Source organism: Gallus gallus, chromosome 1 (assembly GCF_016699485.2).
Source record: "Gallus gallus isolate bGalGal1 chromosome 1, bGalGal1.mat.broiler.GRCg7b, whole genome shotgun sequence".
Classification (NCBI taxonomy): Eukaryota; Metazoa; Chordata; class Aves; order Galliformes; family Phasianidae; genus Gallus; species Gallus gallus.
This window is the reverse complement of record NC_052532.1, coordinates 174841396-174869379: the sequence shown is the minus strand read 5'-3', so window position 1 is coordinate 174869379 and position 27984 is coordinate 174841396. Positions and strand designations below refer to the sequence as shown.

Genomic DNA, 27984 nt, shown 5'->3' with positions numbered 1-27984 from the left:
CAGGAAATACCAGTAAAATGAACTTTATTTTAAAGCCCATTAAAAGGCTTCACAATAACACTAACAGAAATAGCATTTCCTTCATTTTAAGCACCCCACATGAAAAATGTATTGTTTAGCAAGAGACGAAACGTAAGCGTTTCTGCATGCTACTAACACATTCCATCATCTTATTATCTGATAAATGCTTTGGACTGCAATAATCAAAAACCTTAGAACAGAAAAATTTATTCTGCAAAGTCCTTACAAACGGGACAGACACTGGCTTTTACTGACATACCCAATCAGATGTCCAGATGAAAGAAAACTACCTTGGCATCTACAAATGCCTACGAAGGTTTCAAATACAACCTTTTGAAGGAGCAGTATATTTCAGAGCAAGTGCTTCTCTTCATCTTTAGTGATGCAAATGGTTAAATACTGCACAGAAGCTTAGTATGAACTCACAATTCCACAGGAATCTGAAAGTTACCAAGGCAATTTTCCTTTTAGGATAGTCATGACCAACACTACTACTATTCTTTCCTCCCATAACACAACATATTCCAGACAAGTTTTAAGAAAAAATATAAATAGTTCCCAAAACAATGCATTCCCAATCCCGTGATCATGTATGACAGCAAAAATATCTTCTGTCATGGGATGAAATAACTTGCTGCAAGTGCAGTGGTTTAGTCCAAGTCCATGTTAACAGTGTTTTGATCACCTGGATGACATTCACCATTTTGTTGAGGCATGTCTGAATTTTTGTCATCTTCTCCCATGTCTTCAGTTTTATAATCGCCCTGTTCATTTAATGGGTTTTCTTCCTTAGGAGAGTCAACTTTTGGTTTTGGTTGTGTCACAATGGGCTCACAGACATTGTTCAACTCCTGAAAGAGAGAAGGGGAGAAACATGTGGTCAGAACACTTAGTAAGGACAAATCAGCTTCACTAGCATCAAGAGTCCCGTGCCTGAAATGTTGTTTCAAACTTGCTTCTTCATTTCCTCAGTCCAAAGTGACAAGTACACACTGTATTCTGAAATAAGCTGATCTACTTCTTGAAGTTCTGTAAGCAAAGATTTTTTTTTTTTTAGTTTAATATATGTCTGTGGGGTTTTCCCTTAAGACCACCTTGTACTTTCCAATAAAACCTCTAACTGCCTTTCAGTATTAAGGTGACTGAAAGACATGTAGAACACCAATAGCTCCACAGAATTGTAAACAGCATAGCACAGCTCCTCTGCTTTCTGTTCAACCTCATTTAGTTTGTTTTCTAACCATCCTTTAAGAACATTGGAAAAGAAAGATGAAATATGAAAAGGAGGAGTTTAGAGAAGAAGCAAAATGAGTCAGTCTGGCTCCCAATTTTTTTTTTTACTTTTCTTTTTTTTTTTTTTAAAGTAATAGCCTCTATAATTAATTTCTTTTGGTACTTACTTGAAGCTTTGCCTTAATTTCAAAGGAACGCACAGCTGGATCCTGATCTAAGCTCTTCTTAGCCTGTGCACTCACAGCATTGTTCATCCACTCTATCACTTCACTCACACACTTCTCTACTTTCATCATTTCCATTTCATCAATATGGATGTATTTTTCATCCTGCACAAATAAATGTTTATTAGTTAGTAAAGTCAAGTCATTAAGTTACTGACAAGAATATCCCAATTATTTACAATTTATCATCATCTACACTAACTTTCAAAGTAAATGGTTAGGCAAAGTCTGCATCTGTTACAGCAAGAGATTCAAGTTTCTGCATTCTCTTATAAGTTTTCCATGGCCCAGTATTTAAATAGGAAAGCCAGCTCACAGAGGGAAAACAGACTTCACAAAGAAGTCACAAAATATGATGCACTCAGCAAGGTTGCTTAAAACACCTTTCAACTTTAGGAGCATTCCTTTCAATGCCAGAGAAGCAGTTACATAATTAATCGTTAGCAGAAGAAGGACCTGCACTACAACATGACCTATGACTTAGACTGAGAATTCAGAAGATGGATTCAGTGTACTTGAAATAACTAATACCACTGAATGCAGTATGTTTAAGACTGTAATAGTACTGAATAATTTCTAATCATACTGACATTCTCATAATGCAAAGCTTCAAATACATAAGAATTTCTCTTGTGAGCCTTAATCTCAAACTAAGTAATTTTGAGTGTTTTGAGCTGCCCTATTAAAACTCTAAAGCTGATACTCAAGGACTAAGTTTACCAAAAGGCAGGTATGCTTATCTAGAAAGTCATCTTTAAACACCAGTGCCAAAGAAGAAACATGTACATAGAAGTGTTGGATGCTTTAGTGTATCTTGAGTTGCTTTTACAGTAAGGCTTCTCATCACAGCACAATATCCAGTTCTTCTGGGAACAAGAATGGAAAAGCACACCTCTGAAGAAACTAGGTCACCTTTTAAAAGGTCAAGAATTAGACCACAGTCTGACCTTCTCCCTCTTTGTCAAAGTAATTTTTTTTTTTTGGCTTGAAAACATCCAGAAGTATCAAGCAACTGAAAATACAATGCACTGTGTGAGGTTTTGTTGAGTACTGGGAAACATTTGTGGTGTTAGATTTGTGACCTATATAACAGAGTGTAGCTCAAAAATGGAACCTCCACCAGCTGGTGGGCTTCAATGAAACCCTACGTGGTATTAAACAAAAAAAGGTTCTTTGAGGCCACTCACTTTATTCCTGAATTCCCCAGCTATCGCAGCGTAATACTGGAGCCTGTGTCCCAGTTCTTCTAATAGCTTTGGTCGCTCCTCTGCTTCTTGATAGCGCATTTCAATTGGAGTACCTAATTTCTAGAAAAAGCAATTCCTGTGTGTTAAGGCATTTCATTAACGTTCATCAACATTGTTTCTTGTGGTATTTTGGAAAGTTTGCATTTTGGGTTGTTTCGCATCCCAACAGACCTACCTTTAAATCCTCTAGTTTGTCTACATACACCTGCTTAGCTTCATCCTCGCCCTCTTCATACAGCCAGCCTTCTGTCTCTGTTAGAAGTGCAGAGAAGCCTTGCAGATCCTATGTGTCAATATAATTCAACATGTCAAACATCAAGACATGCAACAATCGATTGTGCTTCTCTTGTAGTAATAGGGTACTGGTAAATACAAGAATTTATGCAGGAGGGTAAGAATTAAATTTTTGCTGTAGCTTTCACTTAATTAAGTCAACTAAATCACATCAGATTCTAATTGGGAAACGTGCATCTACAACATTGGCAGCATCAATAGCTACTTGCCTGGATCTAGAGCAATGCTTGGACTACAGTTTTAATTCATGTTTTTAGCGATGAATACAACACAACTTCCCTTTCTATTCACCATCTTTATTTAGAAGCAAAACAGGATTTTGTTGCAAAAAGAGTCAAGTTCTCAGTGATATGCACTACTTGCTAAACCTGAGAACTTCAGCTCTGCATCAGTACCAGTCATAAGCTGAAGACAGGCTGAAGGAACTGGGCTTCTTCAGCCTGGAGAAGAGAAGGATGTGGGAGAGACCTCACTGCAGCCTTTCAGTATTTAAAGGAAGTTTTTAACATCAGGGAAATCAGCTTTTTGCACAGGTAGATATGACAGAACAAGGGGGAGTGGTTTTAAATGAAAGGGAAGGAAATTTATATTACATGTCAGGAAGCATTTATTTATTTTTAAACTGACTGGGGAGGTGCTGGCACAGGCTGCCCAGATTGACTGTGGATGCCCCATCCCTGGAGGTGTTCAAGGCCAGGCTGGATGCCTTGGGCAACCTGAACTAGTACCTGATCTAGTGGCTGACAACCTTTCCTACAGCACAGGGGTTAGAATTTGATAATCCTTGAGGTCCCTTCCAACCCAAGCCATTCTATGATTCTATGATCATACAAATGAATTGAGATCTATACCTGTTTCCATGACAAGTAAACGATGACAAAAAGTTACACTAAGGAATACAGAATAGTTATTAGTGTTTTCAGGGAAGCTCCTGAAACTATAACCTACCTTTTCACAAACAAATTTCTCATATGGTCCAGACAGTTTGTCCCTGAACTCATACACATATTCTTCCACTGCATTCTTTGCATCATTTCTTTCTTTTTCCAGTTTGTCTTGCATGATCATCTTACCCTGTGTGATCACGTAAAACAGTTTAATTAAGTACTTATGCTCAAACAGTGTTCTGTAAAGCACAGCTGCTATAAAACACAGAAGCAATGTGAGCTAAAGCTTCTGGCATTCTCAAAGCTACAGTGGACTCACCTGAGGAAGTGGTGCATTGTTTTCTAGATTGCAACGGCTTGAACGGACCTGCGATCTTATTCTACAGATCAATGCTCTGACACTATTGTTATAAATAGCACTTCAGCACAGCACTTACTAGTATTTGTCAGTTACGTGTTAAAGTTGGAGCTCATTCCATTAGTTGAGTCTACACTCTAGGTTTACATAAAGATCAGAGGTTGCTCTGAAAAGCAGAGCAATTGTTAATAACTGCAATTAAAAAAGCAGTCCAAACCACATTAACTCACCTCTGTTTCAATATACATATTGAGGAGATCTTTTCCTAACTGCCAAACCAAGTTAGCTTCAATAGGCAGTTCCACATTCTTCACTTTTATCTTGGGTTTTTTAGCTTCTGGAGGCTGATCGCCTTTCTTTTCACTTGTCTAAGTTGGAGAGAAGAAAAATAAGATAACATTCCTGACTGATGAATTAATGCTGTGATAGCAACATCCATAGGGAAGAATGGAGATTGTGTTCTTGGAGAATTTTCAAAATGTACTTGCAAGGCACGTGTCCTTTCAAGGAAGTCCGCCTGCTATCCTAGTCTGCCTACAGTATTTCATAGACAGTACTGAGCAACAGGAAGGACAGTTCCCAGATTTATCATCTATTTGCAGGTTTTCCAGAAGCACCCATCTATAGCTTAGCGATTCACTGGTGGTGCTGACAGTAGCAAGATTTTAATCTAAAACATTTCTCATCTTGCACAGATCAAAGAGCAAGCTACTAGCAATATCACGCAGGCACATATTCTACACATTGATTATCTCCCCTTCAGTTTATAAATCCCCAACTCAAGCTTCTCTCAGCAGACCTAATAACTTTGGCCTCTAACAGTTGTTAAATAGGTTGGAAATATCTGCTTTGCAAACAGATTAACTGTACAACTCCACGTAAAGAGAGGCAAGGGTAGAGAGTCTTGCATCTAGCAGGAGTTCTGCAAAAATTTAATGAAAATCACCACAAGATATACAGATTATTTTTGACCATTAAAAATAAAAGAGGTATAAAAGTAGAAAAGAAGGGTTTTGAGTACCAAGTTCTTCACTTTTCTCCTGGAATGTTATCATTTTAAATGCCACCATCAGAGTATAACATTTTCAACAGAGTTAAAGGGTCACTCACTTTCTTGACATCTGGGATTTTGTTTTCTTCAGAGGGAGGTTCTGATGAAGGGGGAGACTGTGACGTTTGCTGACCATCAGTTTGTACCTGGGACTGTGTTCCAGCCTCACTGTTCTCTTGCTGGTTATTTTTCTGAAATGAAAGCCCAGGCACAAAGGATGTAGAAGGCATGTGCACTGGAATTTATTCGAAGTTACAGGGCACCACTTCTGACACGCATACTGTACCAAGTGCCCTACAAAGCATTCTGTGCACACGCAAATACACACGCTTTAACTAACAGAGACTAGGTGCAAGTTCATCAGAACTTTGTAAAAATGCTACCAGTGCCAGGCTGGCAGCATAATACTCGCGTGTGTGCATTCTACCACCTTCTTTCACAAAAAGTGGCTTTTAATTTATCGAGTCATAGCTTTTTAAGGTTTCTCCTTCTTCAAAAAAAATATTAACACAAAGTCCACCGTAACAGTGCTGCATTATTCCCCATTGCTCCCCTTCCCTTCCATGCTGTAGGAAAGGAACCACCTTTCACAAGGTTTCAAAATGTCTCTTAATACAGAGCATTAGGCACAATTCTTTTTGAGACTGAGAGCACCAATCTAAATCAAGTTCTCCTACCTGGAACACTGATAACTATGACAACTGTAAGCAATCCCCCCCTCAAGGAACCCACCTACTGCCACACTGCACATCGCCTGATAACCGATTTTGAAATCCACACAATTTTTCAGGATGGCACTAATTTTCTCCTTTTCTTATAAAGGTATCTTACTAATAACCACACACATCTCAAAATGAACCTCATTTTGCCTCCTTAGAAGGCACTTCTCTTCCCAAGCATGTACCAGCAGAACAGTTTCATCAATAAGGATATTCACACACAAGAAAGGCCAACTCACATCACTTGAATTTTCAGCAGGCATCTGGTCCTGAGTTTCCAATTCAGTCTCAACACCGACATCCTCACTATCTTCACTTTTAACTGGTTCTACCATGGATGCAGTGGACACGCTGAAAATGCCATGAGTATTGACACGGACTTTCACTTTAACTTTAGACTTCTCTCCATCTTTCTGAGCTGCCACATTCTGGATAATATACCTACCTGAAGTCAAAAGAATCTGTATTCACTGAGTGTAATAGACCAGGTGATATTACAGGACACGAAAAATACCTCCTTCTTTGATACAAGACACTTTAAGTATTTGACCCCACCAATAATGTCCTTGCTAATTGCACGGTTCCCAAATTAAACAAATACAGTGAAAAAACGAAAGGCATGTTATTGTTCTATCAATCTTACCTTCTAAATAGTGATGGAAAATGTTGATTTTCATCAGAGGGCAGATTCTCCTGTCACTACTAATACAGAATCAATACAAAAAGTAAAACCTCACTCTCCCTTCGCTTGTGGTATCTGTGATATTATAACGGGATGAACAAAAACTAGAAAGATGTTGCCTAATGGAAATACTGTGGTGCATGCCTTTTTAGTTGTCTGACACAGGAACAGGATTTCTAGAAGTGTAATAAAATAATGCATTTTTGCCTTTCAGCTTCTAACATCCATATAAAGCCTGCCATTACCTTTTACTCAAGGGAGAGCATACGGAGAGTGAGATTTCTGATACTCATTTAAAAGCAGGTATGTTTTTCTGCCTACTGCATGGTTCTATGCACATCACGAAAACAGTGACCTAGAGACTACTCTGCTTCACTGATATTCTCACAGGCTGGATATGCACATGCTCGCATGCACCACTTCATCAGTAGATCTGATCTTCCTGCATATCAGCTTTTCTCAGCCTACTTTACAGGCCAAAGAATATAATCCCCTACTGGGTAAATCCAATAATACTGAAGTTGTGACCTGTCCTCCTTCAGTAGCCTCATCAGAACTCCTGACTCACTCACATGAGCTACTAACAACTCTGTTCTGAGCAAAGACTTAATTGGTGAGTAAGCTGAAGCCAATCAGATTTTCAAAAATCCATGCTTAGTTTACTGTATAGAAGTTAGCCATCTCATTTGTTAAAGCCATAGAAATTTAACTGGCACAAATTGCATTACTGACCTTTAAAGGCAGAGTTAACATGAAAGGAAGTCTGCTGTTTCTGTGACTACAAAATATTGTGCTGGTTTCTAAGAAATGGAATTTGAACTTAGTGACTTGCTGTGAACCAACCACAGAATTCAGTTCAACACAGGGAAAATTAACTGATTTTTCCTGTTGAGATGATGGTTACAGATGACTTTGTAGTCTGATATAGTAGCTGAAGTACTGGTAAATCAGATCGCAGTGTTTTAGACCTACGTATTCTCCCAGCCATTTCAAGAGTATTTATAAAGTTCATCTTTAACACTGCAATTCCAGTGTAACTATCATCCAAGTATACTGTTAACCAACAGATTAGTTGTACTATGAAATACTTAACTAGTTGATAACTAAAGTGTAAGACAAAAAAAAAACAGAAAAGAAATCATTTTTTTTTTAGTAAGAGAAATTTTTAGTGAGAGATTTTGTCATTGCTTCTACCACACTAAGAATACTGAGGTCCAAGTGCAGTAATTGTTGAGCTTTTAAACAAAACCAAGCAGTTACTTGACTGTTCTGCAAGAACTCCTAGCTTGATTTTACCATGCTAACATCTTTTTGTAACTGCATTATAAACGTAAGACCATCAATGCTTTAATTTGTCAAAAAGGAGAAATGACTTGCTCTTGCTGCCAATACAATTTAAATCAACACCTTAGTCTTGAAGCTGCTACTTTTTAATGCCGAGGAAATTCTGATCAAGGCAGCCTTATACAACATCCAGAAAGAACAGGAAAATGCAACGCTCAGTAACTCAAGCTTTATTCTATGGTTTCAGTGCTCCTGTTTAATCCACACTTAAGTTTTCTACATACAGGAGATAATTTTCAAGTACTCATAAGGATGCTTTAGTAGAAAAGAAAGCATGTTAAGAAGCTCTCCCACAAAAATAGTCTCATTCTAGTCCTGGGTGTACTGTTACAGTTCCATTCATTTCATCAGACTAAAACAACTTCTGAAGCTAATCAAATTTGGATTTTTGTCCATCTATGGAATGAGATGTTTGTTAATAACTGAGTCCTCCAGAGACTGAAAACTACATTTTCACTATTATTACAGAGTTGATTTAAGACCAACACTGTTATTAAACAATGTTAGACAGCAACATTTCCAGTACAATTACTTACCAATTTTTGACTCTGGATACGGGACTCCATTAGGATCAGAATAAAAAGCTTCTAACTCAAATGGACCCTTCCTATAGAAGGTAAGAACTTTGGAGAAAGGTGCTGCATGATTTCTGCTGAATACCTCATGAACCCTAAAATTAGAAGAAAACATCACTTAGCAGATTATAGAATCACAGAATTGCTCAGGTTGGAAAAGACCTTGAAGATCAATCAAGTCCAATATCTGAGGTGAAAGACTGATATCGCATCAGAAATCTTCAGAGAAACATCACTATGCTTTGGTATATTTGCCCTCTTGAAAAATTCAGAGGCTTTACAACCATACTGCAAAGAAAAGAATTACTGTTGTGTACTGTAATCAGAAAAAATTCTATTCCACCAATTTTGAGTCTCAGAAGAAAAGCTCAGGTATAGGTGGCAATTTCGTGACAGACCATCAGTAGGCTTCCAGCATTTGTTTTTCTTCCAAAGTTTAGGGCTACTTTTGAACCTCCAGTAGCATAACTGAAATTATGATTTGCACCCTTCCTCACTTAGTGTCAAAAAGCAAATTACAGCCCCATTACCACCTTACTTCTGTGGCTCATTTGAAAACCCTGACAACTGATTATTATTCATTCCTTGATATGACAAAGACAGCCAGCTTATGACAAAGACAGCCAGCTTTAATTATGTTCTTTGTCTAAGTTCTGTCTACTGTTACATGCCTGTCTGATTCTAATTGATTCTAATTCCCAACTTTTTTTTTCCCCTTAAGATCTCCTAACCATAGAAAGATCCCATCTACAAATTCAGTGCAAGAAAACAAGAGCTTCACCTAGAACATGAATCCACTGTTTGCTCTTGAAAGCCTGCGAGGGAACAAAGAGTACGTTCTGCATTTCCATGAGATTAAAGACAAAAGAAAAATCTAAGCTGCAAAGAGCTTGTAGAGGAAAAAAGAAAAAAAAAGGGAAAAAAAAGGATGAAAAGTCCCTCTTGCACTCCAGACTCCCCAGAAGTTAATTTCAGATCTTTCAACATCCTAGACAGGGCAAACTACTTCCTTCATGCATATCACCATTAATAACGTAGGTCAGAGTCTTGAGATGCTGCAACTGCAAGGAATTGCTCTTAAGGAGCTATAGGAGTTAAACCCTTGCTTCTGTTTTCAGCCAGATAAACAGTATCCATGCAAGTTCACAATGTTTACATAGTGTACAACATTCCTACTGAAATAAGAATCCAGGTAGGTGTTAGCAGAAACTTGCAATAGAAGAGCCAAAAGTGGTATTGGTACTCAGTTTTTCTTGTTCACTTTAAATTTCAAAACCTAACAAACAGATAAGAGTAATGCAAGACAACATATTAGTTAGCAGCTCAAAGTTATCCCTCAAAATTATTTTTTTTTATGCGTAATTATGACTAAAATTTAACTCATGCCTTTACAATAGAATCTCCACCCCCCAGCCCTCTCTGGTACATGATCTACAGACTTCCTGCATCAGAATGCAGAGATCCTACTTTGAATGCAACCCAGAACATTGCCCTTGAACTGAAAGGTCAAAAGCTTCACAGAACAGCAGTCTGAGCTACCTACCCTTCAGTGTCCTCTGCTTCTGTGTTCCACAACAGAGAGATTGGGAATGGTGTAGCATCTGTCACAGAGAATTCTCTCACTTTAAAAGCTGGAGAAAGAATTGCACACTAGAAGAAAAAACACACACTTTGCAGTTGCTTAACTACTCTGGTACTTGCCCCCATGAAGTTTAAACATCTGTAAACAAGATAATGAGAACTGCAGTGACTATACTAAGTGAACTGCTTGATTTCAGTGAAGTGTAATGAGAAAAGAACCATACAGATACGTTCATACTGTTTGGGTTAGCACCACTTTCAGCATTGTTCTTACTGCAGCTTGTGAAAAAGGCAGCAGTCTAAAGAAACAGTGGAACTGTAGAAGAACAGAAGTTCTGCATTACTTAGCCCTGAAAGAAGCCTTTGCTTTACATGTCCTGCTTCTTTCCCTGCAGACAACTGACTGCCAATAATGGAAAGCAATGGGTGAAATAGGACAAAGGGAAGTAAGTGAAATAAAAGAATGCATAAAGCACAAAAGATGACAGAATGAGTGGTTTGCCTGCAATACAAGTTCATTATAATCTGTAAAAATAAGTTACGGGTGGCAAGGGGGAAGGTTATATCAGTATGAAACTGACTTTATTCTATCAGAATCATACTTGATACCAGAAAATGCAGATCTGTAGTGTTTTTGGCTCTTCATAGATATTCTTGCACACTTCATTGATAAGAACACTCTCAGCTTGTCAATGACTGTTAAATTTCTCTCATTAAATAGTTTGTTCTTCTGAAGAGGAGAGCTGGCTGTTTACACAACATACCCAACAGTGGCATTTTAAACTACTGCGCCACAGAAGAGTCTTGTTAGTTCCTTTGAATGCCTTTAAGGGACCATTGCAACCATTTCTCAGGAAATGTAATTTTTCAGTTTTTCAAGTGCTGCCAGTACTGTACCTGTAGAGCACAGCCTCTAGCTATGGCTTCATCTGCATTCAGTGTTGTACTGACATCTTTGCCAAAGAATTTAGCAATCCTTTCTTTGACAGCAGGAATGCGGGTTGCTCCTCCAACAATCTCTACAGCAGTCACATCTTCCACCTTCAGTTGTGTTTGTTCCATTAACGAAAGCAGAGGCATCTCTATCCTTTGCAGCAGGTCAGCACACAGTTCTTCAAACTGGGACCTAAGGAAAGAAGTGTGTTAAACCAAACCATCCCCATTCCACCACTAAGATTTCCTGGTTTTTTTTTTTTTCCTTAACCAATTCTGACCAGGTTTGTTAACTACACTTTAAGGCAAAAAGCCTTAAAACTAAGTCCCTGTGAGTAGGCTAAATTGACAGCTAGAGACAAGGCAGTACATGAACAGCTGCATACAGATTTTCTTATGCTGCTATCAGGGTAGCTCAGTAAGATAAAGGTACTGTTTGGGGAGATGTTGTGCATATGACTCTCGGCACACGTTACAGATTAGAGAAAGCATTCATACACCCTTTACAAAGAAGTTACTTTACCTATTTCCTAAATAATGGGAAAAAAAAAAAAACAACCAATCACACAACCCTCTTCTTTGACAACAGTCAAAGGACTGACTAGAAATTAGCTGTGCCTGTGATTGCATGCAACAGACTTCATTGACATTCCAGGCATAAACAAGTCACCCCCATGGTACTACTTCTGTCCTTCATTTCTTTCCTAATACCCACGGTTCAGTAAGAGCAGGAGGGGAGGGGAAAAAAAAAGAAAGAGCTTGAATTGTTGCTATCTTAAGAACAATAGGGGATTTAGGTTACCTAAAATATGCTGCAGACCTAAATATATGCAAGCCAACCTCTCTGCCCTGATTTGCAGGCATCAACCCAGGATTTTAAAACTGTGCCATTCTACAGAAAGAATTCAAGGTTTCTATACACAAACACTGCTCTGGCAGCTGAGCATTATATCTCAGCCTCAGTTATTCCAACTTAGAAATGCCACAACTATTCAGCACTTGCACTTAATTTTAGCACAGTTAAGTTTCTATTGAAATAGAAATAAACACTTGGTTGCTTGGGGACCACATATCTTAAATATCTCCCATAGAGCTCACCTGTTCATTTTTCCAGATACATCAGTGTCATTCATGAAACACTCAATGTTTAGGGGAATGTCTGTGCTGTTTGAACTCATTAGTTTCTTCAGCTTCTCACACTCCTGATACAGACGAAGAAGAGCTCGAACTTTTGATTTTGGATCCAGTTTGTACTTTGCTTTTATTTCTGCACAAAAGTAGTCTACTAACTTTCCATCAAAGTTCCTTCCGCCTAGGAAAGGGTCAAATGCTGTGCCCAGCACCTGGTTTGAAAGAACATAATTATTCAGTCTAACAGAAATAAAATGGAATAGAAGTCATCCAATACTGGCAAGCCTTTGTTTCAAAAATGGGTGGGGGACAAGCCAGGCTATGTTTCTATGCACAGGCTTAAGTATTTAAATCAGCCACACCTGTAAAAATTACTTTCCACTTTCACAGTGGAAGTCGCCCTAAGTAAGTAGGTGACAATCCTAAGCATTCACAATTTGAATCCAACCACTTAACTCGGATGACAGCAGTTGTACTGTATACCTTACACTGGTGTATTGCAAAGCAATCTCCAGCCTTTATCTAAAACGATACTAATGATGGATACTGAAAAACCTTTTTTTTTTTCCTATCTCTTTGCCACTTTCTACATATTAGATTATTTTAGAGTTTTTAAAATAAGACAGGTTTATAAGCTAGTTTAGTGTTGCAAAGCCTTTTAATTTCAATTAATCTTACTACCTTTAGTTTACTCTTGTTGAACGCGCAGGCAGACACTTGAAATGCAGAATGCCCCATATCAACAAATACGACTATTCGTGGCTTCTCTTCAGGAGCTGGAAGATCTTGTTTATAAATCCCATAATTCAGAGCCACTGCGTAAGCAAATAGCAGATATCAGTATAATCTCTATTGAGTCCCCACCTGTATGTCATCATATCTTGTAAACATTAAGCTATAGGATCAAGAGCAACCAGACAAAACCACCTATGCAAGGTCTTACCCACTTGGAAAGTTTATTCCATTAATACATTGTAGGACCTGAGAAGCAAAACAACCTTCCTCAGCCATGTATACGCTCTATCTGTAAACATCCAAGCATGTAAAATCAAGAATCAATGACCCTGTTTTAAGTACTGATCTATTTCAATCCATATGTTTCCTAACAGTTCACCTTTTAGCTTCTCATAGAAATCAAGGATGCAGCACTTGAATTTACAAAGGAATATCTCCCAGGCACGAAGATAATGTCTGAGAATACTATGAATGGTCAGAAGAGGCTATAAAATGGAAGAATTTCAGTCTATGCATAGTACCAGGCAGGGACAGATTGCAAAGAGTAGAACAGAAGCTAATGTGGCATGCAAGTGTATGGTGATCGTGTCAGAGGACAGAACATTAGCAGTTTTGCTGTAGAATTCTGGATCTATAGCAGCGTCACAGCTAGGCAGGAGGTTGATACAATAATTGAAGAAAAACTGAACAGATTTGCATCTACACAGTTACGTAGTTAATTTTGACATGAGATGGAATACACAAGAACATGCATTTGCACATGATGAAGAAATCCCAAGCTGGAGGTCAGGCTACTGGCCAGATTATCAGGCAAGAGAACGAGAGCATTAGAGAAGGTGCTAAGGAAGGCAGGAAGCACATGCTCTCAAGAGCAATGTGTTATAGTCACAGTGACAGCCTTATATTAGGAAGGAGGGATTGGCTTCCCCAGTTACAACAAAACTATCTAGAACAAGGACAGCCTGGATTCCCACTGAGCAGAGACCTGAGATTTCTGGATTCTAGTATCTAGTGAAGTTCCCCTACAGCTGGTATACTCATTCTCATCACAAGGGGTCTTAAATAAATAAAATCACTGGTACCAGCATTCATTAATCACTCCCATTGCTCAGTCATTAAGAGGTGCTTAATTGAAAAGAAGAAAGTCTTATTTCATGGAATATATTGAAGTGCTACAGCCTTGAGACCTAAATTTGATTGCAATGTGACTAAAACTAACACAGAACGCATTTTTGAGCATGTTGAACAAGTGACCCTTGTTGCCAAGCCAGGTTTTATGAGTAGGACTTCAATAAATCACAGCAGACTTTGTCCTTCATTAGAAAAAAAAAATAGGCAAAACTTCCTTCTCTGCTCTATCATACCTCAGGATCCCTTATCCACAGATATTATTAAAGATAACAACATCTAAAACTATAAAAAGCTGAATAGCTCTTATTAGCCTTACAAGGTAAGAACAAGAAAGTGAGAAATAACTCTGTTCTACACTATACAGAAAAGCTGCTGGTGCTGCTAAAGAAATGAAAGGTCTGCATTTCTGCAAACAGTTCATCCCATTGGCAAAGTTTCTGAAGATCTGTACTTTACCATACAGAATATTCATCTGAAAATTATTCTAGAAGACTCTTTAAGATACCACTCTACCAATACATGTTAAAGTTACTTAAATCCTTAAAAAGCAATTCATTTAAAGGCATGAATCCAGGTGGAGTTCACAGAAAATACTTGCATGGAATGTCCCCCCCATCAAGCAAACCCTTCTCAATTTACCCGACTAACATGGGGAGAAGAAAATTAATTGTTCTCTGGTACAATCCTTCCCAGCTTTTCTACCAAGAAACAAATGCTAATCATTAACCCATTTAAAAAACATGGAACAATGCCCTCTCCCCAGATGCCAACAAGATATGCATGAAGACCTGGGACATGAACGCTTGCTACAAGAAAAGACCAAAAGCACTTGGATGTACTAATGTGTTTTTAGAGCCTTGAGAATGTTAGCAAAGGAGATCAATTGCTCAATTTTTCATTTTAGAACCACAAGTATACTGACAAAAGCTCTGAAATCAAGTGTTAACAATTAATCAGCAAATTTCCTTTAAGAGTGCCAAGAATAGTGTTTTCTCCCAGGACATCTGGATACTAAATGGACAAGTAGTCCAGGCACATGTTGCAATCCTAAATACTCAGGGAGATCACTACCACTAAGGCTTCATCTCTTGTACGCTTTCACATAGAAGACATTAAGATAAAAGACTAAGGTAAGTGTATAGAATACTTGTTTCATGTCCTATTTTTAAAGCCAGCCCAGTTTCCCAGAGTAACTAGATGTATCTGCTACCAATACATGAAATTTGAAGAAACTGCTGTTCTACTACACGTACCAGCTGTCATGTCATTCATTAATCTAAGACAGTTTAATCCAACAATCTGAGCTGCATCCAGAACAGACCTCCTTTCAGCATCAGTGAAAAACGATGGAACCTGAAAAAGGCAGGTAAGAATAGGAAGTTAGCCTCAGCACATGAGACAACACTCTGTCTACTTGAAAGTGCTCACACAAATTCTATCTATTCCTCATGTTTAAGGACAACATTCACTGCACGTACTTTGCTGAACCAAGACTAAATATTCTACTTGACCAAGCTGAGATGGAATTAAACAAGCATCAGTTAATTTATACAATCATACACTAGCAAGAAGCAAATATTATTTGTATACAAGTGTTAGGAACATTAATTACTGCTGCAAAATATGAAATTGGTTTTTACAGACAAAGAGACACAGAATAACCTCAGACACAACCAGTAGATATTTAGCATCCAAGAAAGCAAAATAGAAATGCAGTACTGCAATAGAAATGTGAGAGACAAAAACAATGAAAAAATTATAATTAATAAAGAATCTGCTTTGGCCAAAGTTACTTCGGAGAAGAATTAGCAAGAGGTTCTGAAGGATTACGCTGCTGAAAATCTGCTGCAGATGTCTATCACCTGCTTTGGACAGTGACCTGTGATATCCCTGGAGACTGAAACTACATCATTAGAGGACATTTTCAGATTACTGAGTGGATAAACTCATATAAGAATAACAAACTAAAATATCTCTAGATACAACATGAGGTAGACTTGCTCAAAGAGTCAGTGAATGCACAGAGGCAGATGCCATTTTATATTTAGGCTTTGCAACGGAATGACTTTTCTCATTCTGTGGTCATTTTCTTGTGCAGTCATAAACTGAAAAATGAACTGAAGTTTATTAATTTCAGCTGCCAGATGGCAAATTCTGATAAATAAAGGTATCTTTAACAAGTAATTTGAGTGTTTAGTCATGGGATAAAAATTATAGAATGGTACACATCTGGGTCCCAAAGGTGTTCTTTGTGCCAGAGTTCAGACATTTCCCAAGAAAATGAGTTCACGAAGTGGCTCAGGGACTGAAATATGGAAGTGGCCCTGGGATTTCTTTAAGTCAGGAGCTTTAAAGTTAGTTAGGATTAATCCCTTTCTAAGTGCTTATCTGGTGTTTCTATTCATGTACAGTGAAAAAGAACAAAATGCCCTCGATAGCTGAAGTTAAAGGACAATGTCCCCGCGCACTCCGATTACTTACAGAAATAACACAGTCTGTTACTGGCTTTTTCAGGTTACTCTCTGCAGTCTCCTTTAACTTTGTCAACAACATCGCTGAAATCTGTTCCACACTGAAGATGTGCTCCTCATCCATGTACATGACCTGGATAGAAAAAAGCAGGAAAAGCAATTCCATTACATCATTGAGAAGAATTACTTACAGTTAATAGGGTTTTTTTTTGGTACACTGTTGACTAATACTCTTTCAAACTTGACATGCATAATTTGTTCTATAATAAACTAGAATTTACAATTTAATTTGCCAGTTCAGTGTCTACAGAAGCAGTAACCCCATTTTCAAAATTAAAGCACTGAGAACCATATGAACACTATGGATGAAAGTAACAGCTGAGAGTTTGCGACTCTGAAAGTGATTGAGTCTAAAACACAAGTAAGGCATAGGCACATAGTATTATGTCAAAAACAGTTGAAATAGCCAATTCTGTAATTGCTGTCAACTACAGAAAAGTCCAGAATTACCTGCTATTTTCCCCTGACATTTTTATAAGTCTGCTCAAACATTAGCAGTCTCTCTAGAGGGAAGAGCTGAAACTACAGTACAGATTATGCACATAAGCCAAGTAAAAAGATACAGCTTAGCAAAAGTTTATTCTCATATTGTTCCCTTACCAAAAAGGATTTTGAATCACCAGTTTTCTGAGTAGTAGCATAAATGCCAATGAAGTGAAGGAACACGTTAAAATCGATTCTTGAAAGAGTAACTGATTTTCATCCACAACATTATAATTGGGGAAAAAAATCAGAGCGTTTCAGTTTTAGAAGAAAAATTGTTCTCTAAATATCCATCTTAACAATTATATGACATATTGAATCAACTACACTTTTACTACAGTTAAATTGGAAAAAACCATGACCAAAAAATCTACTCATTTGTTCTGTAAACAGACTAAAAACAAACAGAAGATAAGTAACACTCTTCACTCACTACTAGGCTTTGGCTTACAGTAAAGCACTCCTACATGCACTTTAATTTCTGTCTGGAATGCATCTGTTAACATCACCAGTCACAATCAGCACAAGGCACCTCCTCTTTTATAAAGCTTGACTTCTCTGTAAATCCGTTCATTATTAAGGCCCGATCTATGCCTAAAATTTGATGCATCAGTTCAAAGTATGGAGAAAAGTATCAAGCCTAACACACATCCCTAACTAAGCTCGGATTGTCACTAGCGAAGCAGCATCAAGTGAATTTCATGAGGCTTTGATATCAGTATCTTTGGTACAGGTCTGTACATGAATCAACATTAAGGACACCTACTGTAGGAAATTCTGACACCACATCAGCAAACTACTGGTAGTGTAAGCAGGACTGGACCTGGAATAGTTGTACAAGACAGGCAGCTACTGTTGCAAGCATCTTAAGAGGACACCAGACAGTGCTCTAAAAACATGTCACTCATATACAATCAAGGTTCTAAATTAGAGTTCATGCTTCTTACTCCGGAGTATGTAACCAAGTGATTAGACTGTTACAGAGCATTCCACGCAGGAGTGACAAAAAGGTTAATACTTAAAAACAAAGCCACACAACCTCCAAGTCATCTCCATATCCTTGGCTGTAATGTTCGCGCTGGATGCACTATTTGCCAACAGAGAAGCTCAGATTTCAGCAATTATTGCAGGCAAATCTTAATTTGATATTTAGCATGCACCACTTAGAAGTGGAAGTTGGCTATCACACAAGGGCTCCTCTTCAACAGAATGGTAAAAGAAAACCTTTAGGCTACTTAAATGAAGCCTGAATTTTCTTGAGTAAGTGCCAAAACAAACTTTTCTGTGCAACAACAAAAATGAAAGTGTCATATTCCAAGCCTACCTTCACTCCAACTCCACCATTCTTCATAGGGACCAAATCATAACTCAACTTTTCCTTTTCCTTCTGAACAAATGGATCATTAAATGCACGGCCATGGAACCTCTTGAAGTTAGATACTGTGTTGTGGGCATGAGTAATTTGCTGTAAAGAAATAAAAGACATTAACACATCTATCCTTCACCAACCTGCAGTGTTGCCCTGTATGCCCCAAGCATCACTCACACTTCAAGACGACTGTTCACTTACTTGTCACATCTGTTTCTATAATACCTGTAATTACTATCTGCTATTTTATAGCAGCTCATCACTACAAAAAAAAAAAAATCAGGTAGAAGAGCTACATGTCACAGAAAAGTATATATTAAGTACTATAAGCATTATAAGAGTATCTCTAAAACTTCCAAGCAATCAAGTGAGTAATATGATTTACAGTGACTACTACTTTACTCATCTAATCTAATCTAGATGTGATTCAAGTAATTAAAAGCCTGTTTTCCAAGTGTTTGCCAGGCCTGTAACTGGCACTCAGTCACCAGTAACTTCACCCCCAGGGGTCCACTTGAAACACCACTACACTGAGCACACACACACACACCCCTGTGTGTTCAGTTATTGGCATCAGGCTCCCCATTCACTTCAATACTTACTTTTTCCCTGAGCTACTCTTAAACAGGGTGAGCTCCCTCCTTGCGCTCACTCCAATTCTTGCACCAGCCCAAAGGGCACATACAGCAGAGACAAGCATGACATTACTTTGATACCAAAGTTAGCTTAAAGTATATACTGAACTGCAGCACAAGAATCCCACAGAACCAATTGATCTAGACAAACATTCTTGATTAGGATTGCAATGCAGAACAGAAAGCAGGCAGCTAGGCCATCCTAAAAGAGATACAAGTATCACAAAGTAGAATGAAACCTACTCTATTGGAAAGAAGCTGTGGAAGCACACTGCTGGAGTAACTTTAGGCAGGCACCAACAGATTAAGCGGTATTAAGTCAAATGATGAACATGCTGAGGAATAACATGGAAGCAAAAATAATTTCTGTGTAGCTGGCAGAGAAGCACAAACACTCTGGTGGCTTTTACAGCCTAATTTAGAATAACACTCACAGCCTCTTCCAAGGAACAATCTTCAGATATTTTTAGAGTAATTGTATGCTATTAGATCTGCAACACATTTCAATATCTTACTGCTTAGTCACAATTAAGAAAGCAGAGAGTTATGGCCTGTTAACTAATATACTGCTCTCATCTCCAGGCTACCAGGGTTACCTAAGAGAAAACAAACTCTCTGAAGATACAGTCCAACAGCAGCTCTCCGGGTCTTAAAGGAGATTGAGTACGCTCATAAGCTCCTGCATACAATCACATTGTTGACTGTGAGCTTCTTACTTCAGAAAAAAAGTTCTTAATTAGTAACTTCAAATGAAAGAGATTGTTGTAGCCCTTGATTTAAGCAGCCGCTATACTCTAAGGCACAGAAAACATAACTCTCAAGTTGTTCACACGAAGGAACTTCCACATCTAAAAGAGAAACAATGCATCTGACAGGCAGCCAGCCAAAGTGAATTGCCTCAGCAAGAGGAACAAATGCTCTGCATCTTTCATCGTTTAACGTACCACATGCTTTTCTTTTCTGGCAAAAACCATTTAGTTTCAAGTGGTAGACAACCAAGCACAGAAGATGCAATATATTAACATAACCTAATGGTTGCCTCAAGTCATCTGAACTCACTGGCATTCATCCCAAATATATTCTTTAAATACAATTTCATTAGTCAGAATCTCACTCCCTTTCAGTGTACTTCAAGTTTTCAGTAGCATTTCACCGGAAAACAATACTGAAATACTCTCAAGAGCTTCCACATAGGATTTAGATCACTTCCGTATAGATTAATGACTCATTTTTGCACACAAGTGAATCTTACTAGTTTCTGAGTAAAAGCACATAGTAAGAAAACAAAAGCGATGCTAAAATGAAGCTTCCCTAAAGAAGGAACACAAATGTATGTAATGACCGTACCGCTTCAAGTATTAACCTTGAACTGAGGGAGTACATGTGTTTGTGAATGTGTAAGCTATTCATATTTCCTCAGCTTTCAGAACTAAGGGAGCTGTTACAGAGAAGAAAGTCTCTTCCAATGCTCTCTCCATGGAAACACACTGCAGTCCTTTCACCACAGAGATGTGCACAGACCAGCAGAGCTGCAGGCTCCTCAGTCCCTTACCAGCTGCAGTTACACAACAGATACAGAGCTTGACAATACCTGAGGATTTATTTAACAGCTATATTTAGCTATTCTGAAATGCTAAGAGAAGAGCTTAATTCTAACACACGAAAATACTACTTCAGTGAAGAAAACACTCAGTGTTTCTTTTTGTACCTATCAGAACTGCTCAAGCAAGAAAACCAAGTTATTTATACTATAAATGTTATACTTTTCAAAAACCACACAGGTATTTACCTTCCAGCAAAGGCAAAGGCGGTGAGGTAGCTACACTGCTTTAGGAAACCTCAACTAACATTTCTCCTTCCCATCGAATTCTAAGCACCTCTACACAGCACTCAAACGTTTTTCTTCAGATGCAGGAGAAAGCTATAGAGAAGCACCAGGAACACAAATCTGATGTTTAGGCTGCCAGGAAAGGAGCACGTCTCACTGGAAAATATTACCATTACAGAAACAGTGGGCAGGGAAGTTCCAGCAGAACCACCTGTGTTCCTCTGAAAGCAGCACGGCACTACAGCATATCATTTCTCTATCATACAATACCCCGAGTTCAAAAGGACCCGTAAGGATCACCGAGTCCAACTCCTCCGACAGGCGGAACAACGGCAATTACTTCATTTCAACACCAGCCCAGCAGCTCTCCATGCACCCCCAGCACCTGAGCCTCCGGGCCGACAGCGTCCCACTCACAGCCACCTGTAAGGAACCCACCTGGTTTTTCGCCGAGACGCCGATAGCTCTGTTTTTGGAGCCGAACGAAACTACGGACCTGAAAGGCAGAAGGGACTGCTCAGCTCGGCGCTGACGGACCGCATTCCGAGCGGCAGCGGAGCTCCTCCGCTCTCCTCCCCCCCCCACCCCCGTCACCCCCCGGCACAGCGCGGCTGTCCCACCAGCACCACCGCTCCCGGCCCCGAACTCCGACCGGGAGACACCCGGTTCCATCCGACCCCCCCCCCCAACTTCCGAGCTGCCTTTATTAAAGCTAACTAACGGGTGAACTCGAACAGCCACGCGCCGCGAGCCACGGAAAGGCGGCGGCCCCCCGGGAGCTCCCGCCCCACTCCCCTCACTCACGGGGTGCAGCGGTCGCTGAACTCGTTGGCCACCGTCTCGATGCCGCCGGCCCGCGCCACTGCGATGTAGCAGCTCTGGAAACCCAGATCAAAGCCCACCACCGCCATGGCCCCGCCGCCGCCAACAGACCACCCCCCACCCAACCCGCTGCCGGCGCCGCCGCCGCCGCCCCGGTCCCACTGCCGGCGGATGGGTGCGCAAGGGCGGGCAGCCGGCGCCGCCGCTTTAAATATGACAATGAGGCGAAGTTTCCAGAAACTGCGGCAACCACTCACCGGCTCCACGTGCGGCTTCCGCTTCCGCCTTCGGCGGCGTTCTCGAACAATTCCGACCAATCAGCGGCGCGAGAACCCCGTGACGTCACCTGTTCTCATGGCGACTGCCGACGCCGCCGACTCAGAGAGGAGAGCGAGGGGAGGAGGCGGGAAAGGGGCGTGGCCAAGCGGGAAGGGGCGCGGCCAGATGTGAGAGGCGGGGGATTGGGAGCGCGGGCTGGGCTCGATTCGCGGCTGTTCGGCGGGGCGGTTAACGGCTGTTGGGCGCCTCGGGGGGTGGTCGGAGGGGAGCGTTTCCGCTCGTGTGAGCACTGAGGCACTGTTGTGCTGTGGGGGGCACAAGCTCCGAGTGGCGGGGGGGGGAGGGCTGCCCCTCGTTCTGACGGCGACGGTCCGCTGGGGCTGTGGAGGCGTCACTAGGTGCGTTCCTGCGCTCGGCTCTCGGAGGTCTGCTGAGCCCGTGTGTGTGGGAGAGGGGAAGAAAAGAGGCTGGCTGAAACAAAGCCCTTGTTGTAGTTCCCTGGAAAGCCTATTTTTGTACAGCTGGGTATGCCTAATGATAGGCATTTCCCCACCTTGCTGTTAGAAAACTCCTGGGAATAGTAAAAAGCAGTGGAGCAGGTTAGGTACGCGTGTGCTGCATTGCTTGCCCTTTCTAAAGAGGATTTTATCTGTCCAGTGCCACATCCTACTGCAGATGAAGGTCTCCTAAGTGCCCAGCTTGGGCTGTGTGTTGAGGGCCCTGTTCCCAGGTACAGGCAGGTCCCAGCCTCCAGCTCTCCCCGTGGAAGCACAGCGGGTATGCAGGTGAGATCTGTGCTGTCATGTGCATCCCTTACCTGCTGGGCCTGGCTGTGCCAAAGGGCAGGGACAAAGGGATGCATTCAGGTCCTGAGTGCTCCCCTGTGTGAGGGGGAAACAGCATTTTGCCCCTGCTTCCTTTCTGCTGTGCTGTAGCAACCTGCCTCTGCTAAAGATTCACTTCCCAGCGGAGTAACGTTCAGGTTTCTGCTAGATCTTGGCCCTTCTTGAGTGTATATTTGTGAGGAGGTTTTTTAGTCCCCTAAAAATAATGCTTCTTCAGAGGAGGTGGAGAGCTGAAAATCCCCTCGGGCTGTTTTGTGGCTGTAGCTGAGGCTGTAATTTCTAACTCTGACAGGAGTTAAGCTGACAGGATGGCCAAACCCTGAGTGCCTGTTCCTGATGCTGCACTTGGGATTTTCAGCAAGAAGGTAGATTTTTTCAAAGTATTTCAGGTGCTTAAATAACCTGCTTTTTATTGGATGGTGTGGAAATGCTGAAAACACTTCTGCCTTCCTCAGAAACGTACCAATTCCTTGAATTAGTATTGTTCTTGAATCCTGGATTGTACTTCTTTAGGGCTGGGTGAAAATCTGGTCATTTTATTACTAATTCATCTGTCCATCAGCCCCAGCCCTATCTGGCAAGAAGCTGTGTGCTAGTATTTTCAGTGATTGTTTTGGAAATCCTGCTGTGGTGAATGATAAACATACAGCATAACCACTAGTTGAAGTGTCGCCATAGATGAAAGAAGTAGATACCAAACGTTCCTTTTGCTTTTTCATCCTTTGCTGTAAATTGTTTATCCTTGAATAGAAATACGAAAATCTTGACTGTTTGCCCAGATTTGCAGCTGGTCTCTAAAGGGAGAAAAATGTTAAGCTGAACAGTGAATTTGGAAGTTGCTCTGCTGGCACCATCTATCCAATGGCTCAGTGCAGTGCTGTGTGGTGCAATAACTGAGCTTCGGCTTCAGTGCATTGGGATGCCAGTAAAAGAATGAAGTTTTTCTTGGCCTGGAGCAGAAGCATGTATTGACAGAGTCTTGGTATCCATGCTGCTATGGAAGGGTGAGTGGTGCTGGGAAAGTAGGGGGGAGGTGAGTAGAAGTGGTAAGGTGCATACCCTGGATGCTCTCTGAGGCTGGGCCAGCCATTCTGCACTTTGTGGCCCAGAGGCTGGAGAACTGGGCCTGTGAGCACAGCCCACATACCACCAGAAGTTCACTCTGTGGAGAAACAAGTCTGACTTGTGCCATGGATAACAACACTGCTGACGAAAACCTACAAATACCACGTCAGTGAGCTGTCAAGAAATAAAATTACATCGATTGGCAAAGGCTAATGTATTCATTAGGTCTGATGGTGAGAAGATTTTTGTTTAGCTGGCTAGACTGTGGTGCTTTGTATGTAGCCAGCAGGGCTGGAATCATTTGAACTGTGATTTACCAAGGGCTGTAGAGAAGGGTTAATAAACAAAGTAGAGGGAAAAAAAAAGAAAACAAACAAACCCTCAAAAGCTTTGGCTCTTTCTTTTTCTCATGTGAGTGTCTCCCCTTTCTACCTAGAGATAGTATGGGTTGTGTAAGGACACTTTAACTACCCTGGGGTGGGGGAGGGATAATGCTATAATTAATTTCCTCTGGGGCTTTTGTTGCAATGCTTGTGAGTTGAGGAATTGAGGATAACCAGAGTGCTGTGCCTTCCCTTTGTTAGATCAGCTCTTGCTAAATGGCTGTGGGCTTTGATGGGGAAAATGCTTTACTGTTGTTCCCTGTGGTACCTGCAAAGTAAACTGGGATCATAATACTGCTGGAAGGGAAGGGAAAGCTCTTGCTGTTCACATTCTTATTGTTCAGTGAGACACTGGATTTGTACACATGGATACTCTGTCTGTATTTCAACCCTTGTGTTTTTGCAGTGTGCTGGCTTTTGCAGCTCTCTAGCAGACTGTAGAAATAGCTGACCAATGTTTTCATCTTTTTAAAGATGCATTGCACAGATAGAATATTTGGGTAGGCTGATCAACATTTGTTTTATCTACTTAGGTGTTTGGCTTATGGTAAGTGAGGAGGTGGCTTGCTGACCGTGGTATGTGTTGTGGATTTTCCTTTGTTCCTCAGTTGTGTAGGTGCTCTCATGGCTGTGACAGTTAAGGGTTTCTTTAAATATGTCCACGCTCTGACTTGGAAAAAAGCAATCTGGTCTTCATCAGCACAGACAATGTTTTAAAATAGCAGTTGATCAGACCTTTAAAGAATTAGTTACGTATTCAGTGCTGGATGTTCAATATTGTGGCATCTACCAGAACTAAAGGCACTGATGTGTGTTAATGAACAGAATCTGATTTGGGAACAAGATGACTTCATCTGTTACGCAAGGCCTACTGTTGGTAAACTTTCTTGTGGTGTAGTTAGAATGACGTTACTGTATATATAAGGAATATTTCCATTATAAAGCATTACTCAAAGAAGACTAGCTAATGACCCTGTGGATGGCCAAAGTACCACAGAACACAACACAGAAATCTATTGAGTTCCTAGGATTTCTGCTGTGTTTCCAAGGGCCCCAAAACTGAGATGTACAAAGATGTACCTTTACTGTCGCAGGACTGCTCCTGTATATAATCTTCATATCTTAAATAAAGCAGAGAAAACAGGAAAGCCCATACCAGCACAGGCAGGCAACATCTATATATTCCACTAGAGGTAGAAAGGTATCTATATCATTTCTGTAGGGATTTCACATTTGTCTCACTTTCCATTTGTGGGCTGAGCTTGCCTCCAACCCATGCTATTTCATTCTAATCTTTTTGGAGGCTGCCTGGCCCAGCTTTACCACGGCTGGCATTCTGTAACTGTAAGCAGTTGGCTCCTATGATAGTACACGATGGACTTGCTGGTCAGTCTGAGCTTCTGCACCATTTCTGTCTCTGTCCTTCAGAGAAGGCCTTTAATGCAAACTTGATGAGATGAGGGTTCTTATCCTCTTGGGTACAAAGCTAAGTTTTAAAAGGGTAAAGGGCACTTGAGATCATTACTTCTCCCAAAGACAGGCTGATATCCCAATGAGGTCATTGTTCTCCCGAAATATGACATAGATCCAATAGTTTCCCTTCCTGTACGGTGCTGTACTGCAGCTCTATTTTTAAACATTTATTTTCATATCACGATGTTAATAGTGTTTGATATTTACTTTCATGTACATAAACACTTTTCAGCTTGAGGGGAACAGATGAAAGTAATAAGTAAAATGCCATGGGAATTTGTAGGCATATATATTTTCACATCAATATTACATTATAACATGAAATTTATACATATATTGTTACATCATATACATTGTATTAGGAAATGCCAAACATTTATTCAACTATATGAAGCAATAAGTAACGTATTATGCTTGTAAATAGCTATGTGTTTTCATTTGGCCTTTTGTCTCTTCTGTACGTGAAGTATTAATGATAATGTTCTGTCCCATTATCTTTGTTAATGCTTTGATCCACATACTTATGCTGCAGAAAGAAAGAATGAGGCGGATATGTCACCGAGGTGACAGTGTAATCAGCTTGAGGCACAGCCACCAATGGGTACTACTTTCTCAAGGCTGACAGCTGAGCTGCATTCTTCAGAGCATCCCTAGTGTGGGGAATATTCAATTTAAACAAAATGTGCAGCTTCTGGGGTGAGGTAAATAAACTTCACCGGATAGCTTTTGCACGCTTCTTGATTAAGAATCTCAGCACTTGGCAAACTCTCATGTGACTCCATGGCTCTGCCCATGTTTCAGCATACACATAGCATAGCATGGATCCAAATCCCAGTGTAACCAAGGGGGTGATGCTTTATCTTCCTGATGCTCTGAATGAGGTTTTAACACAGAATCCATGGCTTTCTGTGATCTTTTGTTTTTCCTCAGTAAAACTTGGGTTAAAATGGAGCAGGCCTTTCTTCTGAGATTAATGTGAATTCTTTAAAACTTCAGTGATTGTAAATGTTTCATTTGATTCCTGGGAAACTACCATTAATGACTCTTTGGATGTTAAAACAGTGAACCTAAAGAATGCAATGAAGGAGAAGGTAAATTAAAAGTTGTAGTATCAAGGTTATTGTAAACTTTTAAGTCTTATTCACTTAAATGTATAGATGTGTTAATATTTTCACTTGCTCAACTGGATTGTCCTACTGGAAAAGGAGGGAACTTTAGGAAAAAGAACAATGAAACTATTTGCTTTGTACTTCAAACTCACTACAGTGTAGTAAGCGAATGCTTGAAGCTATAAAATGCTTGAAGCTATAAAATTGGGTTCAAAAGCATTCAAATAACAATAAGCCTGAAGTATTCATGAATCTCAAATGCTTTAACTTGAGTGATTGTCTGTTTGCATTTCCCTCATAACCTTTTTTTCTCCTGTTGCTTGGATGCAAGAAGTGTTTTGAGCAAGAGAGATGATCAGATTATGGTGCAAAACAAATTTCATGTAGTGACCAGCTGCACATCACTGATGGGAAGGAGTGAAGAGTTGATCAGTTTTTATGTAAATACAGCAATTGATTGCATAGGCTCTCTAGTGTCTAAGTGCAATTAATAAATGCTTCAGAAATGTAAAAAGATTGCAAAGCAAAGAGTCAGTGTGGGTTGAAAACACCAAAGTTTTTGTCAGGAACTGAATGTTATTTTAAAATAGAGAAGTGAGCGTGGATATAATGACAATTTGGGAGGGATGTTAATGAAGAAAAAGAAGCCAAGTTATTACTACTTGATCTAATAGCAAACCATCTGGCAATATGCTGCCAAATCATGATGTATCCTTTGTATGAGTCAGTGCTAATGAGATGTACAGGGATTATGCAGATTTCTTGTGCTTTCAGCTTTGGTAGAAGGTTTTAAAAAGAACACTTGCAATATTAACATGACATGTACTTGCTATGAATTTCTGACATTAATCCAAAGGTTTTTTTTATTAGAAAATATCCCAACCACTTCAAAGATGGTCCAAATTTTGATTTTGCACTAACAAAAACTAGAAAACAGTCAAATTTCAGTATTCTTTATACCAACAAAGTAATTTTTCTGTTTTTCAGTAGCTTACTGAACATGTACTGACTAAGCA

General features: G+C 40.1%; 2 protein-coding genes across 4 annotated transcripts in view; one reads left to right on the top strand and one right to left on the bottom strand.

Moving 5' to 3' along the window:
• Positions 1-7: 7 nt before the first annotated feature.
• Positions 8-22001, bottom strand: HSPH1 (heat shock protein family H (Hsp110) member 1). 2 transcript variants are annotated; one of them, NM_001159698.2, is made up of 18 exons: positions 21797-22001; positions 21431-21488; positions 18485-18625; positions 16628-16750; positions 15400-15499; positions 12962-13095; positions 12248-12492; positions 11114-11342; positions 10179-10285; positions 8597-8730; positions 6274-6479; positions 5375-5506; positions 4495-4632; positions 3968-4093; positions 2901-3008; positions 2666-2785; positions 1422-1583; positions 8-872 (listed from the first exon to the last, which is right to left on the bottom strand). In NM_001159698.2, the coding sequence occupies exons 1-18, from the start codon at positions 21901-21903 to the stop codon at positions 672-674; spliced, it is 2571 nt and encodes an 856-aa protein (NP_001153170.1). In that variant the 5' UTR covers positions 21904-22001; the 3' UTR covers positions 8-671. The 2 variants fall into 2 exon arrangements, with proteins under 2 accessions (NP_001153170.1, XP_015133410.2); XM_015277924.4 differs by lacking the exon at positions 5375-5506.
• Positions 22002-22245: 244 nt separating this feature from the next.
• Positions 22246-27984, top strand: part of B3GLCT (beta 3-glucosyltransferase) — a 59646-nt gene continuing 53907 nt past the window's right edge. The window contains exon 1 of one of the 2 annotated variants that reach the window (XM_046909884.1): positions 22246-22491. Coding sequence is in view for 1 of the 2 variants with exons in the window: in XM_046909879.1 (XP_046765835.1) it covers positions 23927-23942 (16 nt within the window). In the remaining variant the exon portion in view is untranslated. Of the gene's footprint in view, positions 22492-23207; positions 23943-27984 lie in introns of those variants that run through there. The other variant, XM_046909879.1, reaches the window with a different exon arrangement.

Excerpts from the sequence above, each read along its gene's own strand:
- HSPH1 (NM_001159698.2), bottom strand. The coding sequence starts at position 21,903 with ATGGCGGTGGTGGGCTTTGATCTGGGTTTCCAGAGCTGCTACATCGCA. Across the intron at positions 18,626-21,430 it reads GCGTCTCGGCGAAAAACCAG|CAAATTACTCATGCCCACAA; the intron begins GTGGGTTCCTTA and ends ATTTCTTTACAG. Across the intron at positions 6,480-8,596 it reads GTATCCAGAGTCAAAAATTG|GTAGGTATATTATCCAGAAT; the intron begins GTAAGTAATTGT and ends TTTTGACTTCAG.